At 41.6% G+C, this 16,053-nt stretch overlaps 1 protein-coding gene across 4 annotated transcripts in view; it reads left to right on the top strand.

The window, feature by feature from the left end:
• MAP2K5 (mitogen-activated protein kinase kinase 5) overlaps positions 1-16,053 on the top strand; it is a 266,747-nt gene that overhangs the window by 229,335 nt on the left and 21,359 nt on the right. For 3 of the 4 annotated variants that reach the window (XM_036843580.1, XM_036843578.1, XM_036843577.1), the window contains one exon: positions 1,595-1,640. In XM_036843580.1, coding sequence (XP_036699475.1) covers positions 1,595-1,640 — 46 coding nt within the window. Of the gene's footprint in view, positions 1-1,594; positions 1,641-9,630; positions 9,857-16,053 lie in introns of those variants that run through there. The other variant, XM_036843581.1, reaches the window with a different exon arrangement.

Below are 16,053 nucleotides of genomic sequence, written 5' to 3'. Positions count from 1 at the left end.
AGGGTACGTATTGGTTAAACACTAGAATCCTAAGCTCATTAATATTAGAGCCATTATCTAGAAATATGTATCAGTCTCTCTTAATTTCCTTTACATGAAATTCCTAGAAACAGAAGTACATGATGGGAATATCCCATTTTGAAATGCAGAAATTGAAAAATAAACCGTGCAACTCCCAAGCTGCCTGGAGCTCCAGGTTTTGGCATCACCCGCTCCGAGATGTTGGATTTGTGCCGTGACTACCGTGCTTATCCCACTATGTGGTCTGAGACCAACCTGGGGGTGGGGCCCTTTCTGAGCAGAGAGGGAGAAAAGCAGATAGGGCTTTGCCTGCCTTCTGTCCAAAAAATTAATCAGTTGTTATATAAAAGTTTTATGGAGACAGAGGGAGGGATAACCTGTGTTGAAATTTCCACAGATATCAAGCCAAAACAGAAATGATAGTGGGTAATAGCCTTGTTTTCCCAAGAGATACAGCTACTTTGGCATGTCAGATTAAGACTGTTACCAACTCCACTGGCGAGACAGCTTGAATTACTTGCTAATGGATGCAGTATTTGAGAGGTGCATATGGTTATTTATAGGGAAGGCAAATGTCCTCAATGTCATTAATGGTTCATAACTACGGTTCTTGTTTACCAAATGATCATTAGATCTCTGTACTTAAAAAAAAAAAATACTGTCAGTAAATGCAGAGATTGTATGAAGGGTTTTTTTTTTTCTTGCTTGTTTGAGATTGCCTTATATAAAAAAAAGTGTCTGTGTGATTTTCCAAGTAATAGAAGCAGCAATCTCTTTTCATGACTTCATCCCACAGATACTCTGAGTTCAGTATAAGTCGGCCATCAAGTAGGCAGCTTACCCACAGTTACCTCAGTCCCATGACTGGGTGCTTCATCACGTAGCTAAGTACATGCTATAGCTACTAATTATGACTATTGCACATAAGATGAAATACTTTGCAGGAGGAATGTGATTCTTTAAGCAGCTTAGACAAACATAACTTTCCCACAGCTGTTTAATGAATTATCAACTTGCATGGTAGCCAAAATAAACGAAAGTTGAGATAATGTAATAACCCATTTGTAGTTTTGTAGCATTATCTAGATACCTGACCTCTTTTATATATTACTTGTCATTTGGAGTAATAACGAAGGAATGAGATGTTTTCTCATTTGACCTGATAGTCATGTTTCTTTTCTTATTGTCTTATCCCAGTTACCAAAAAAGAAGTATATTGTTCCCTAAATTTGTTTGAAATGAATTGATAACTGAGTCAGGAAACGAACATTGCTGCTTTTTTTTTCACATTAGTTTCAGAAGTAGAATTAGGATAAATTTAAATTCATTCTTTATCTGTATTGCAAGAGTAACTCCCCCCAAAAAATCTTTGTGTTTTTGATTCATGAGGTTCCCCCAAAATCTGATTAATTGAAGGCCAAAATAAAAGAAAGGGAATACATGCTAATGATTTGGCCAAGAATTGAACATGATGAATTTTGAAAACATTCAAATTCCAGGAGAAATAGTCCATGGTGGAAATTATAGCACAAATTTACAAGTGATATAGATAATATGAGTTTTTCTCTTACAGCATGAGAAAACAACCAAAAGAAAGGCCAGCACCTGAGGAATTGATGGTAAGTAGATTTTTTTAGTTACATTAGAATTCTCCAGTTACATATCTGTGCTTAACATTCTGTTAAAAGGACCAGAATGGGATTTAAAGCATCCACAGACTCAGCAAAGCCAATATTATTTACTTCATTTCAGTGGGTGCTTTTGAAGCTCACATCCTCAGATAGTAGTTTTCACTTCTTAAAAACCCATCACCAATTTGAAACTTAATGCAGAATTCTTTTCCTTTGCCTCACACTCAAGGGTCACAAGTTAATCTAGGTTACTCCTTGTCCTCATTTGCTATTATAGCCTCTCAGAATTCAGAGGATTGGTAACAGAGAAGATAGTCAGCATATTAAGTTTTTAGTACAGTCCTACAGGAAATTCTGAATGTGGCGTGGAGTCCTCTTGGATTCATGTAGAATGAAATTAGATTGGCTGCAAAAGATCAAGTTAATGTGAATCTTTGGTCTTTCCTCAGAAAGAGACAACTACAAGGCTGCAAGTGCTGTGTTCTCAGCTCCAAGGCCGCTTTCTTTGATTGCAAATGACAGTTTTTAGTCAAGCAGGGAGAGGAACAGAGACGTTCCCTAACAATTCCCAAATGGTCATTTATTTAGTGCAGATTGTTGATCTGACAACGCACAAGCTGTTAGAATAACGTTAGCATCAAGCATTAATAAATAATAATTATAGTCTACTCTTTCTAATGTTTTGCATACCATTCCCTGTCTTTACATTATTGCAATCAGGACAAATTCTGACTAGTTTTCTCTCATCACTTTAAATAATAATCATTTTAAAGATATCGGTTCAAAGGTTTGTAGCCTTTGTATTTCATCCTTATAAATACTCTAAGCACCCAAACTTCTGTATAATACAGATTTCATCCCCAAATATAAAATAGCCGTATGTTTCCCTTTTATATCATAAGTGCTTTCCAGGAAGGTAGTTTTCTTCTTCATGTTACCCCTGGAGCAAAATCTCAGTTTTCAGGGTAGTTTCAAGTTAAAGTTCACCCCTAAAACCCCTGCAATTTATAACTGTGCAGGTTTCATGTGTAGAATAAACTGGTCTTTTTTTTTCTTTTTTTTGATGGGGGGGGGGATCTCTGATGGTTGGGAAATTCATGCAGTTAGTCACATTTGAGGAAACTTGGAACAGGTTCTAGAGATGGAGACCCATTTACCTTGTACATTATCATGCTATGGCTGGATAGCTCAGCTATTAAAACAAAGGAATAGGGTTTCATAAAACAGATATCTATTTGTAAATGCATGTTTCAATGCTGCAGTGAGTTGGCCACTTATAAATAAAACATCTGCAGATCATACATACACTCATAAATGCATCCGGATGTATGTGTTGGTAGGGAACACGACTCCAGGGTGGCAAGTTGTAAAGATAAGGCTGAAGGGTGAGTCCTTTCAGTGCCTTGAAAGCAAGCATACGTGGCTGTCTGTGTGGGGAGAGAGATGAGGAATACATATTTCGATATATCTGTTTACAACTATACACCCTGGTGTGTGCCGTCCCATATTTTTAATTAATAAATATCAATAAATCAATAAAATACAATGAAAAATTGTCACAGGAAGCACCATCCTATACTTAATTTAACATTATTTCTAGTACTGCTCACAGTTTGATTTAAATGAGTTTATTCCCCTAGGTATAGCAATAGTGAGGCACCCCCTGGCTTAGTACAGGCTCAGTGAGGGGGCAGGAAACAATGGAATGTGTATGAGGCTCCTGTGGTCACGGGGGTTGAGCCCTGCCCTCCTTTGGCCAAAATATTGGGCCCAGAAGGGGATAGGAAAGAAGGTGGGCTGTCCCTGGTTTGAGGAACCTGAGTCACATCCTAGGGACCCCCTTAAGAAACCAGTCTCTTTATTCCTTCCAGCATATTAATAGCTTTAATTTTTCCTTTTCCCTCTCCATCTACAACCTGTTTGGTGGTGCTCCCATCTGGAAGCTGAGAGCATCCTCTGGAATGCATGAACTGTAGAGCCCATTTGTCACTGGGGTGGGGGTGTCGGGGGGGGGCTGCCTTTCACAAAAAGAGCGGTGTATCTCCCAAGCGTGGTGACTCCAGCCAGCAGGGTACCAACATGGTCTGCACAGCTTGGGCCACATCAGCTGTGAGGTCTGCAGGATTGTTGAGGTTTCCCTATGTGCCTGCATTTTGCAAATCAAAGGGAGAGCATCAGAGGTGAAGTCGGGTGGAAATATTGAAAGTTACAGATTTGCCATCACGGAACTCTTACATGAACTTGGGTGTGACCCTGACCACCAGTGAACACAGCAAGTTCCAGCCTAAGTAAATCAGAATGCAGGGAGAGGTGTGCCCAAACACCCTCATCTCTGGGCCTGGGCCTTGCACTTAGCAGGCACTCAAGTGGTTTTTGTAGTTTTATTTGGTGGAGTCACCTTATACACCAGAATACCCAAGTCTTAAAAATCATCATCTTTGCAATTTTTGACCATATCATTCTTAAAGATGACATGTAAAACTCAAGTTTAGACACTAGAGGCTATTAAAATCCCAATGTTAGAACTCATTTAGTTGTTTAGCTGTTTAATTCTCTCTGCTTTGCGTGGTTGTTCCTAAGATGGCTACAGTTTTTCTGTTCTAAGTGGAAATGTTTTAAAATTGGACCAAGAACTTCCCTTAATGCTCACATTTGGGGGAAGCCAGGGTCCACATGAACCGGTACCGTTTTCTGGCACGTAGCCCTTAAGCTACATAAAGAATTAACTCAGAAGTCTCATCATCGGCATCCACATCATCTTGGGAGATCTCAGAACCAGGCAGACAACTGATTCAGTAGATATTTATAGACCATTATGTGCAAAGTCCTGTGCTAGACTCAGCAGAAGATGCAGGGTAAGCTTCACACATACAGTGTTGCAGGGGGTAGGGCAAGTGTACAAATAATTAGAATAAACTAAGTACTATAAAAGAATTGCAGAGTTCTGTGGGGATCCATATGGGGAAATGGGGAAAAGCTATATCGAGAAGGTAGCATTTGCAAAGGGCCTTTGGAGGATGGATTGAATTTTAATAGAGAGTTTGCAAGGGGTCATTCCAGGCAGAGGAAAGGATGGGCAAAGCATGAGTGTGTCGAGTCCCCAAACCTTTTCAGAGCAATGTGAAACCTCTAGTGTTTGCTGGAACAGAAATTCCATTGACATTGGCCTCATGGAGTCACAAACCCACAAAGGTAGAGTTCAAATAGGCAATATATTCACCACCAGCTGGGCAATCTGTTAAGAAATTCCACTTCTAATAGAAGGAACCCTAGTACCCAGGTCTGAAAACTTTGACTTGACATAGAAGCAGCACACCCACCCATAAGTACCTTTTTTCTTGAGTTAATTCTTTTGCGTGGACTCTATTCAGTTATAGGGAAGTCCTTCATCCTTGGGGAAGATCTGACCTTTCTCCAGTTCTTTAAGAGTTATTGCATGCATCAGGAGTCAGCTTTAAACCCAGCAAAGGAAAACAAGCCACGCAGGCAGCCCAGGAGCATTTGGCATGCTGACACAGCAAGACAGATAGGAACCCCACATACACTCTTTCTGTTCCTGTGACGATGATTCCGTAATTAAAGAACCCACTTTTAAATCACTCTGATGTAAAGCACAGGAAAGACCTATATCAGTGTTGCCCCAGCTCTGTGACTTAAGACCATCAAACTTAGAAAAAAGTTTCCAGGCTGTAGAAACTCTGAGGAGGTGGCAGACGGTGTTCAGAGGCTTCAGACAACCAAGCAAACATGTCACAGCTTATGTGGGAAAAGGGCAGCTTCTGCCAGTCAGAAAGGATTGATGGGATTGCAGCAAGAGGGGAGAGGACGGTGATGCGAAGGCGGTAGGGGAAGTTTCCCAAAGTGTCAGTCATCAGATTGAGGGAAGCAAAAAAGTAAGAATCATACCCCTGCACTCAGGGACAGAGACAACCTGAGGTGAAGGCACAGAGATGGAGAGGTGCGTGGCTGGCTTGGCTATTCAAATTATATGTTTACATAGTTTTAAGTAAAAGGGACAGGTGAGCAACCTTACTCTATAGACCATTTGCTTGTGTAAACCACAGAGAATTCCTTCTGCCGAATTAATCTTCCTTTCGGGTTCTGTTGTAACGAAGGTCAGGTGGATTTAGCAGGGAAGCTTTCTTTCCCTTGTCAGCAGCTCTCCAATCCCTCCCCACTTCTGTGTCTTCATCTGCAAAATGAAGGGGATGGACCAGATCAGCAATCCTTGAACTAGGGTCTGTGACTTCAGGAAGTCTGTCAGAGCCCCTGAAATTACATCCAAAATTGTCTATGTATGTGGGGATTTGCATTTTTTTAAAGAAGAATTCATGGCTGTCATCAGTTTTTCAAAGGGGACCGTGACCCTAAGTGATTGTTCTGCTCTCTCACTACCTTCCCACTCTGATAGTTAGAGCTCTGCAGCCAGGACAGGACAAGCCTCTGAGGAGGGAGGCATCATTTGGAGGGTGAAACGCTCGCCTGGGGGAAGGAAAGGGAAGGGCCCTCCCTGTGGGACGCGGCAGGGCTTCTCACCAGCTCTCAGGCGGCCCTTTAACCTCTCAGCCTATCCTGAATGTGGACCTTGACTCAAGCAGCGAAGGTGTGGGCCATGGGCTCCTATGCAGTTACAATTTGGATTCAGAGCGCTGTAGATCCTTCTATGCATTTAGAGTGTTTCCAAAAGCTTTCCATGTCTAAGCTCTATTTAATGGAATCTATGCATAGTAAGTAATCAGGTCCGAAGAAGCAGCATCCCGGTTTGAGATCAATCGCTGGCTAATACTTTAGCTAGGCCACTTTATTATCTCATGCTGATCCGATTGCCATTCTCCTCCTCCTTTGTCCCATGCACTTTGACTGTGGTAAAAGTACGTATCACATACATATTAAAAACATATACCCATTCTATCTGTATGTAAATGTATGAGGCACAGCTGGATATTGCAGAGGAGTTTGATTTACTAATAGTTATTATCTGTTCTAGCTGTTCAGTGGCAGAGAGAATTTCAGAGAAACAAGCTGGCGCAGAAATTGTCTTTATGCTATAACTATACTGCTTTAGTAATTGTTGAAAAACATGGCTTTTCTCCTTAGGTTCTAATAATGCCTGTTATTTTGTGTCTTTCCTTGTACATTCCAGAGCAGGGCGTCCTCGTTTAGCATTTCCTCAGCTTTGGTTTTCTATCCAGGCACCTGAGAAGAAACACAGAGTGCAGTTTGCAATTGAAATTTGACATTTTGCTTAGAAAGCAAGTAAATAGTGGGACTGGAAATACAAGAGAAGCAGGTGTGGATCTTGAGGGAGGGGTGTCAGTTATAATCAAAATAGTGCTTTTAGATTTTTTTTTCCTTCGTCTAAATCCCAGCAGCTGCAAACTTGAAGGCATCTCATTTCTCAGAGAAGGCTTTATGTATTGAAGGTGGTATTGTTTGGGGGCTAATAAACACCAAACTGCTCCAGAAAAATCTGTTTAAACATTTAATTACTTGCAAAGAGATGTTAACTTGTTTAATTCCTCTAAATTAAATTGTCACTGGTAGCTTTTCTGCTTATCCAAACCTGATTGTAATTACATTTTCAGATAGATTGGTGGGTTATTCTCTAAGTTAATCAAGGTATGTGATAAATTGGGCATCTGCATGGTCCCTTTTAAAATCGGAAGAACCACCACATTAGGATTTTTCTCTCCAGCACTCAAATTCCGGTGTGACTTCTGGGTTTAGACCAAATGGCTTTGTTCACCATTGTGGGACCCAACCCCACAAAATGCATGGGATGATTAAGGAGATGATTTTATTCAGGCACTTGCAATAGGGAGAATGTTTATTAATGAGGAATGTCTCAAAGCAACTGGAGGGGGCCAAGATTATAGAGGCAGGTAAACAAGGGAGTCATCCGCCAGTCTTATGGAAGTCATGAGGAAGGACGGAAAGGGGTCTTATCTCTGTGTGAGCAGGATGGTCCTTTGTAGCTAACAAGAGAGTAGGGAGATTCCTCACCTGTTACTCCTTTCTGGGAGTGCAGGGCTCAGATAAAGTTCAGCATTATCACCTCATTCTACTAACTGGATCAAAGATGAGTTCCGGTTTATTTTGATCCAGGGCTTACAGGTGTCCTAAGTACAAATATGAGGAAAGGCACATTTCCGCAGCCCCCTTGCATAGTGCTCACGGACCACGTGCTTGCAATCTAAGCTTTTTAAGATACTAATGATGGTTTATACCAAGGGGGGAGGGGGGTGGGTAGGATGAATTGGGAGATTGGGATTGACATATATACACTATTAATACTATGTATAAAATAGATAACTAACGAGAACCTACTGTATAGCACAGGGAACTCTACTCAATGTTCTGTGGTGATTTAAGTGGGAAGGAAATCCAAAAAAAGAGGGGATATATGTATACGTATAGCTTATTCACTTTGCTGTACAGTAGAAACACAATATTGTAAAGCAACTATACTCCAATAGAAAGTTTTTTAAAATAAATAAATATCATATAAGATAAATTTTAAAAAAGATACAAATGATGGTTTAATAAGCAATTCTGAACTTGGTGGTAGTTTAGTACCTTTAGCTAGTTTGTTGCCTCATATGGAGCATGTTTTAAAATAGACCGTTAGGGCCAGACTTACGTGTGTGTCTGGCTTCCAGTTCTTGCAGACATCAGTTTTGCTTTTGGTTATTCATTTGGAGGTGCACATCAGTTTATTGACCAAGGCACCCCAAATTTGCAGGGGGAAACCCTGGATAGGATTGAAACTTCAACTAAATATTTTCTTCAAGCACAAAAGGCATCACAGAAGCCTGGGGGCCAGTTGACAACCATGTAATGATTTTTTTTTTTTTTTCAAGTTCTAAAGGCCATTAAAATCATCTGTTTGTGTCTGCTTATAAATAGGAATCCACTAGTAAGAAGTTGATTTTAGCTTTTAATTGCACATAATTACAACGGCAGAATCACTGTCTGGATGCTTGAGATCACAATCAGACAGCTTTAATTTGAATTTTTGATGACACGTTAGCACTTCAGCAAGAACAGAGAGATTATAACCCCAGAAAACAAGCTTTGTTTTTCCATAGACGTGACTGCTTAATCTCTTCACAAGACTTTAGCAGATAAATACATGTGTGTTAAGTGTGTGTGTATTTATATACATGCGCATAGCAAGAGAGATCCAGATAGATAAAATCTGTCATTCCTTGATCATGGCGATCTGACAGTTTTAATTTCCCAGTTTAGGATAACTTTTTTCCTCCATCAGTCAAGTCAGATCTCTTAATACGGCGATGATTTGCCTGTTTAAGATTGCGGTTTTTTGAACTCCTGGCTGCAAGGCTTCTTTCTTGTTTTACTGGACTGACTGTCATCTTCCCAGCATCACATTTCAAGGCACAATAAGCTGCATAGACCACAGGAACCGTTTGGTTACCTTGGATGCCGTAAAGTGGATCAGTGGGGCCGCTTTTCAGTGTTCTGCCACATTGACAGCGGCTAAGCTGGCTCTTTAGAGTATGTTGTACATTCCTTCCCCCTTTGATGCTACTCAACTCACAGGGAGTTTCTGTTATTTGGGTGATGGCCTCAGCTTAGGATTCTCTCCTCTCTGGTGTCCTTGAGCTTCTCCATCCTCCTTCCTGCAGCTTTCCCTACTCTTCCCCTTCACAGTGCTTGCTCCCTTCTCGGAAGCCCTCCCCCATTTATTGCCTCTAACTTGAAACAGCGATTAATTACATAAATTGTATATTCATGGTAGATTCACAGATTGGTTCATACAGTATGGTGATTCCTAACTCGGGCAACTCATCAGAACCATCTTAGTGGGCTTAAAAAAAAAAAAAATGCCTGGATCTCAACCCAGATCAAAGAATCTCTGACATTTGGGCCAGGGAGCAGGTACTGGGGTTTTTTGTTGTTTTTAAAAGCTCTCCAGGTGAAACTCACTGGTTTGATACCTTTTTTCTCCAACTAGATTGTAAGTGCCTTGAAGGAGGAGCATGATCTTTAATTCAGTTCCTAGCTCGGTCCTATGCTGCTGTCATTCAGGCAAGTTCTCTGTTCTGATTAAAAGAAGAGAAACCACTATCGATTATTCTTTGCATGTGCCATTTGTGTTCTAATCCGTTTCAGTAAAACACTGTACTAGACATAAAGACAAACAAGACATGTCCCTTGTTCTCCAGGAACTCAGAGTAAAGTTGAGGAAACTCACCCAAGAACAAGCCATCCCTGGACTCTGTGATATTCAGTATAAGTTAGGATGGCCATATTAGAACTACATGGTCTGATCAGAGGTTTTTGTTTGACTTCCTGCTATGAGAGGTCATGTGGGTAAAATCACTTGGCGCCAAAATAATAGAATTTCTAGGACGTTGCAGTGTTTGCAGGGATACCATTCAAAGCTTTTAACAACCAGTATAGCCAGACCAATCAGAACAGGCACTAGGGTTTGGCTGTACACCCTGGAAGTACTGGAAGAGCAAGAAAGTGTAAAGCAGGCCTTGCTCAGTGGCACCTGTGATCTTTGGCGTGTGTTCTGACCACTTGGGAATTCACCTTTGACAATTAAATCCAAATCAAGAGGTCACTAGAGAGTCAAGACTTAGAGGAGACCACCTGGGCAGCACCGTCTTTGCCGGGTTAGATTGATGGCAGAGGACCCCAAGGTCTTTATCAGCATATCAGATGTGGGCCACCCCGTGCCCCCCAGCTCTCGGGGATAATGGATTAGGTTGAAAAATCTGGAGACAGCCACTTGTGGGGGAAATACAAAAGGATCCTGAAGCCCAGTCTCTGTGATTTGGGAATCGCCGTTGAAAGCAGCCAACTTGTTTTCCTGTGAGTACACGCCAATAAATAGATGCAATTCTTATCAATAATTAATGAGTCTAACCAGGAATTTCAAGGGCTGGAAAAATATTAGAAGCCTCCTATTTACAGTTGTAACCAGCTGGATTTGTTTAATGGGTTGTTTGCTTTTTAATTTGTAGCAGTTTCGAGAGAGACCTTTGGGGACTGCGAGTCCGGTGGTTTCAGTGAGGCCTTTTGTAGATACACGGCTATTTGGGGGCCACATCTGCCTGCAGATAACTTGAGGTTCACTTGGCCGTTTAGAGACTGCAGAAAGGCAGTGGAGACATTTGGGCCTTCTGTCCTCTATTCGATTTTCAAGATTAGAATTAAACATTAGGCCGTGGTCTACCGAGAGACATTTGCCAGAGTGTGGACTAGTTTCTTCCCAGTATCCTGGTTTACCATTTCTCTGTTCTCGTAATATAAATGGTCACTGATTCTGAAGTAGGAGAATAGGTACCATTCATTTATTCGTGCAAAGATTCCCTTGCTACAAATAAAAATGGAATTTTCAAATGTAACCCGATTAACTCTTAATTGTATACCAATAGCCTCTGTGTGTCTCAGCTCCCTCAGAAGACTTCTGAATGGCCTGCATCTCTTTTTAAACTTGGGGGGGGGGGGTTCAATTAATAGCAGGACTTTCTAATTGTGGGATTGTTGTGGAGTTGACAAAAATTTGTATAAATAGGGTACATTTTTCCACTTAAGAGGGCTGTGCTGAGACATTTTTAATTGGATTTTCATGGTGATTGACAGCATTTGATTATGACAGTAACTTTATTTGGCTGGACTGCTTTAGCCTCTTGTTCAGATTTTTCCATCAAAGCTCTTTTTTATCCTCTGAATCCCCAGCGGAGCAGCAGTCATTGTAGAAGAGCCTTTTAGCACCTTTGTTGTAGCCATCCCTGGTGATGATTGGGCCCAGCTGGTAGTAGATAAGAAAATGTTCCTTTCACAAAGAGGCTGTGTCTCCCGCCTCTGCGGTTTCAATAATTTTAAGAGCCCCCAAAACCTGTTGAGGATTAGAAGTAGCTTTAGATGTGAAATGAGTGTTAAGTATTAGTAATCGGGAGATTAGGGCCCCAGGGACAATGAGAGATAAACAACTGCAATTAAGGCAAATCTGCCGATGTAAACAAAATTTAGCAGAAACAGATGCCCTAACCATTTTAGGGGATTGATTTGAGGGCACCAAGGAATCGATTTTTGTCTTGTTTACACTTTCAAACCCCTGTGATATACTGGAAGGCTAAATATTTCATACAGCCTGATTTTAGTTAATTTTTTTTTCAGCGCCTCACAGTAGGTGCCTCTCTTCTCGCAGTGACCAGGCCTGAGTTTATTCGGCATTCACAGGGAGCAGCTAATTGTCTATGAAGGGCCCCCATGTTTAAATGGGCTTGACAGGAATTTAAATTTTGTTTCAATCAACCCCTGTGCTCACAGCCTGCTCCAGTTTCTAATTTTTAAATTAAACATGATTTTTTTTTTTTTTTAAGCCACAGGCTTGCCTCTGCAATACTCTCGCTCTAACTCTGGGGAAGGCAAATCGGCAACCCTGGAATGCTGGCTTTTGCAGGGCCTGAGGCACCAGCTCCAGGGCTGGAAAATTCTTTCTCCAAAACGAGCTTTTCCTTCCCCTGTCGGGGAGGTCAGCAGAGCTTTGGCTGGGCAGCTCAGCTTCCTGCCTTCAGAAATGGCCCCCTTTCCAGCTCTCCGGTGCAGGCAGCAGTGCGCATCATCTGGAAAGTGGGTTAAGTACCAAAGGAAGGCGTAAGGCTAGCTTTTCGGGGGCTGGCTGAATTGTAACCCATTGCACATCTAGTGCAGATTCGTATTTCAGCAGCCTTTTCTGCCCTTGTGCGACAGGGAGACAATGTCAGACCTGTGCGTCTCAGTACGCACTCACCGTTTTTCTTTGCTGAGTATCTGCTCTGGGTAGAGCATCCAGCCTGATGCCGAGGAAGCAGTCAGCCCTGAGTCCTGCCCTCAACCAGCTTACAGTCTAGCAAGGAAGATGAGGATATGAACAGCCAAGCACAGGATAGATTGTTAGACTCGCCAAAGGCCCTCCCCCACCTGCTCCGGCCCGCCTTCAGCTGCCCCTCCACTTCATGGCACTCCTGTACACGCAGCCTGCACTCCAACAGTCCCCTAATGCATGAGCCTCACATGGCCATGTCTTTGCCTGTGCTGTTTCTTCGGCAAGAATGCCCTTTCCTCACGTCCACGTGGTGAACTCCTACTCAGCCCCCAAGACTCAACTGGCACAGCCTCTGTGAAGCTTTCTCCGGCCTGCTTCAGTAAGGTTGCTGGCTTTCTGTTGTATGTCACCCTTCTTTCTGGCAAGTACCTGTATCAGTGCACTTTTCACACTTTGTGGTGGTAACTTAACAGCCCATAAACAAGAGGAAGAGATCATGTCTTCTTTATTTTGTATCCTCAGCATCTAGCCCAATCCCTAGCCCCGAGTTGAACGCTCAATAAATAGTTACGAATTGAAATGATATGAATTTAACAGGTACAGTGAGTTCTGGGGAAGGCAAGATTTCTTCCAGCCATGAGTATCTGGGGAGGCTTTGTGAATGGGGTGACAAATGAGCCAGACCTTGCAGGACATTGGGGTATTTATGTGAGTGTATTACTTTCTGCACACATGTGAAACACAGCTTAGATCCAATATCCGTACCGGTCAGAATCCGTACTACACCTTATTTCCTCTGAAATTACTTGAAAGAAATTGGAGCAACAATTGTGTACAACTTGGGGCTGCAGATAAATTCAGAAAGGCTTCTGATTTTTAACCTTAAAGAAAGAAAAGATTTATTTTAGAGAGAGAAATTAAGCTAAACAGATAACATTTTTAAAAACATGCATTTACAGAGTTCTTTCATATACACTATCTCATCTGACCTTCACACAAACACTGTAAAGATTATTCTTACTCCCATTTTACTGATGCATTAAACTGGGGCTCAGAGAGGTTAATTGACTTGCCTAGAGTGACACAGCCAGGAAGAATACAGGACTGTTCTGTACTACATCAAAGCTAATATCTATTGATGCATAGTGGACAGGGGGTTGTTACTGTGGTTGTGGGAATTTCAGCTAAGTCAGGCCATTTCTAGAAATCCAGAACAAAACTAATACAAACGCCCCACAAAGAAATGTGTAGAATTTCAGCAGTTTGTGCTTGTGAGACCAAAAATGCCCTTCTAGAATGCTTACTCAACTCACTCCTTATAGTCCCCTCCGCCTTGGCCTCGTCCGGAATCTGCAGGGCTGTGGTCGAATCAGAGAACTTGTATCTGGACACAGCGGCCGGGGCCTGGCTGAGGCCTGAACCTCAGTGCGAACAAACCAAATAGGAAGAGAGAAAGTAATCACCAGCAGTTTGCACCTGTCTGTTAGTTGGTACTCTGAAGGGAAGCTGTGAAAATTTGTGAGCTATTACTGCTTTTTGGTTTTGTCAACCTGTAGCAAAAACTGAAAGTGTAGTACGTTCTGCAATTTATCTGGTCACAAAACCTTCTCTCATTTTTAGTTCTACCATCGCGATTATAGAAGTGAGTGGCTTCTAAGAGATATTACTCTTTGAGTTTGGGAGAAATTTCTTTTAACTCAGCAAACCTTACTGAGCACATTCTATATGCAGAATGTATTGCTAGGTGCTATAGTTCAGTGCTACTCAAATATGGACAGTGGGGGCTTCCCTGGTGGCTCAGTGGTCAAGAATCCTCCTGCCAATGCAGGGGACACGGGTTCGAGCCCTGGTCTGGGAAGATCCCACATGCCGCGGAGCACCTAAGCCCATGCACCACAACTACTGAGCCCACATGCCACAACTACTGCAGCCCATGCGCCTAGAGCCCGTGCTCCACAAGAGAAGCCACCACAATGAGAAGCCTGCGCACCGCAAGGAAGAGCAGCCCCCGCTCACCACAACTAGAGAAAGCCCGCGCGCAGCAACGAAGACCAAAAATAAATAATAAAAATTTTTTAAAAAGGTAACTGTACTTAAAAAATATATATATATGGACAGTATGCTAGTGGTGGTATCTGAACTGTTTCTTGAACACACGATGAGGAGTTTGTACCAGAATATGTCAAGCGTGTCTCAAAGTCTTCTGTTTAACTCACCTGACATTTTTTTGTTGCAAAACTTCCTCAGTGAGGAAGCTGTGTGCTGATTTACTTTGTGGCATAGTTCCTTATGTTCTGGCGAACTAGTAGCAAAGGGCTCCCAGACCATTACTTGAGTTGGACAGCTGTAAGAAATACAGAGGCTGATGAAACACTAATCTTGCCCTCCAGGAGCTTATGGTGTGGTGAGGAAACCATTGCATCCTCTGCAGCTGGCACGATACAAGGCAGAAAGTGGCTGTTCAATGATCTCTGTTGAATAGATGATCAAAAAGAACTAAATAAAAGGCAATCTTCAGAATGGGAAAAAAAATTATAAACTACATATCTGTTAAGGGGTTAATATCCAAAATATACAAAGAACTCATACAACTCAATAGCAAGAAAAACAAACCAATTTTAAAATGGGCAAAGGACCTGAATAGATGCTTTCCCAAAGAAGATATACGAATGACCAACAGGTACATCACTAATTATAAGGGAAATGTAAATCAAAACCACAATGACATATCACCATATGCCTGTTACATGGCTGTCATCAAAACGACAAGAGATAACAAGTGTTGGTGAGGATGTGGAGAAAAGGGAACCCTTGTGCACTGTTGGTAGGACTGGTAAGGCCACTATGGAAAACAATATGGAGGTTCCTCAAAAAATTGAAAATAGGACTACCATATGATCCAGGATTTCCATTTCTGGGACTATATCTGAAGGAAACAAAAACACTATATCAAAGAGAAATCTGTACCCCCATGTTCATAGCAGCATTACTTACAATAGCCAACACATGGAAACAACCTAAGCGTCCATCAACAGATGAATAAATAAAGAAGTTGTGAGATCGATAGATAATGCACAATGGAATATTATCCAGCCATAAAAAAGGAAATTCTGCCATTAGCGACAACATGGACGAACCTTTAGGGCATTATGGTGAGTGAAATAAGTCAGAGAAAGACAAATGCTGTATTATCTCACGTATATGTGGAATCTTTTAAAAAATTTCATAGAAAAAAGATTTGTGGTTACTAGAGGTAGGGAAGGCAGAATTGGATAAAGGTAGTCAAAAGGTACAAACTTCCAGTTATAAGATAAATAAGTACTAGGGATGTAATACACAACATGATGACTGTAGTTAACACTGCTATATGATATATTTGAAAGTTGTTGAGAGTAAATCCTGAGTTCTCATCACAAGGAAGAAAAAAACATTCTTTTGTATGTGTGTAAGATGATGGATGTTAACTAAACTTATTGTGGTAATCATGTCACAGTATATGTAAACTCAAATCATGGTGTACACCTAAAACTTACACAGTGCTGTATGTCAGTTATATCTCAGTAAGACTAGAGGGGAAGAGAGAACTAAATGATATAGATGCCAAACTGATGAGTG

Source organism: Balaenoptera musculus, chromosome 2 (assembly GCF_009873245.2).
Source record: "Balaenoptera musculus isolate JJ_BM4_2016_0621 chromosome 2, mBalMus1.pri.v3, whole genome shotgun sequence".
NCBI classification, from domain to species: Eukaryota; Metazoa; Chordata; class Mammalia; order Artiodactyla; family Balaenopteridae; genus Balaenoptera; species Balaenoptera musculus.
The sequence above is the reverse complement of the archived record's forward strand: the minus strand, read 5'-3'. Positions and strand labels throughout refer to the sequence as shown.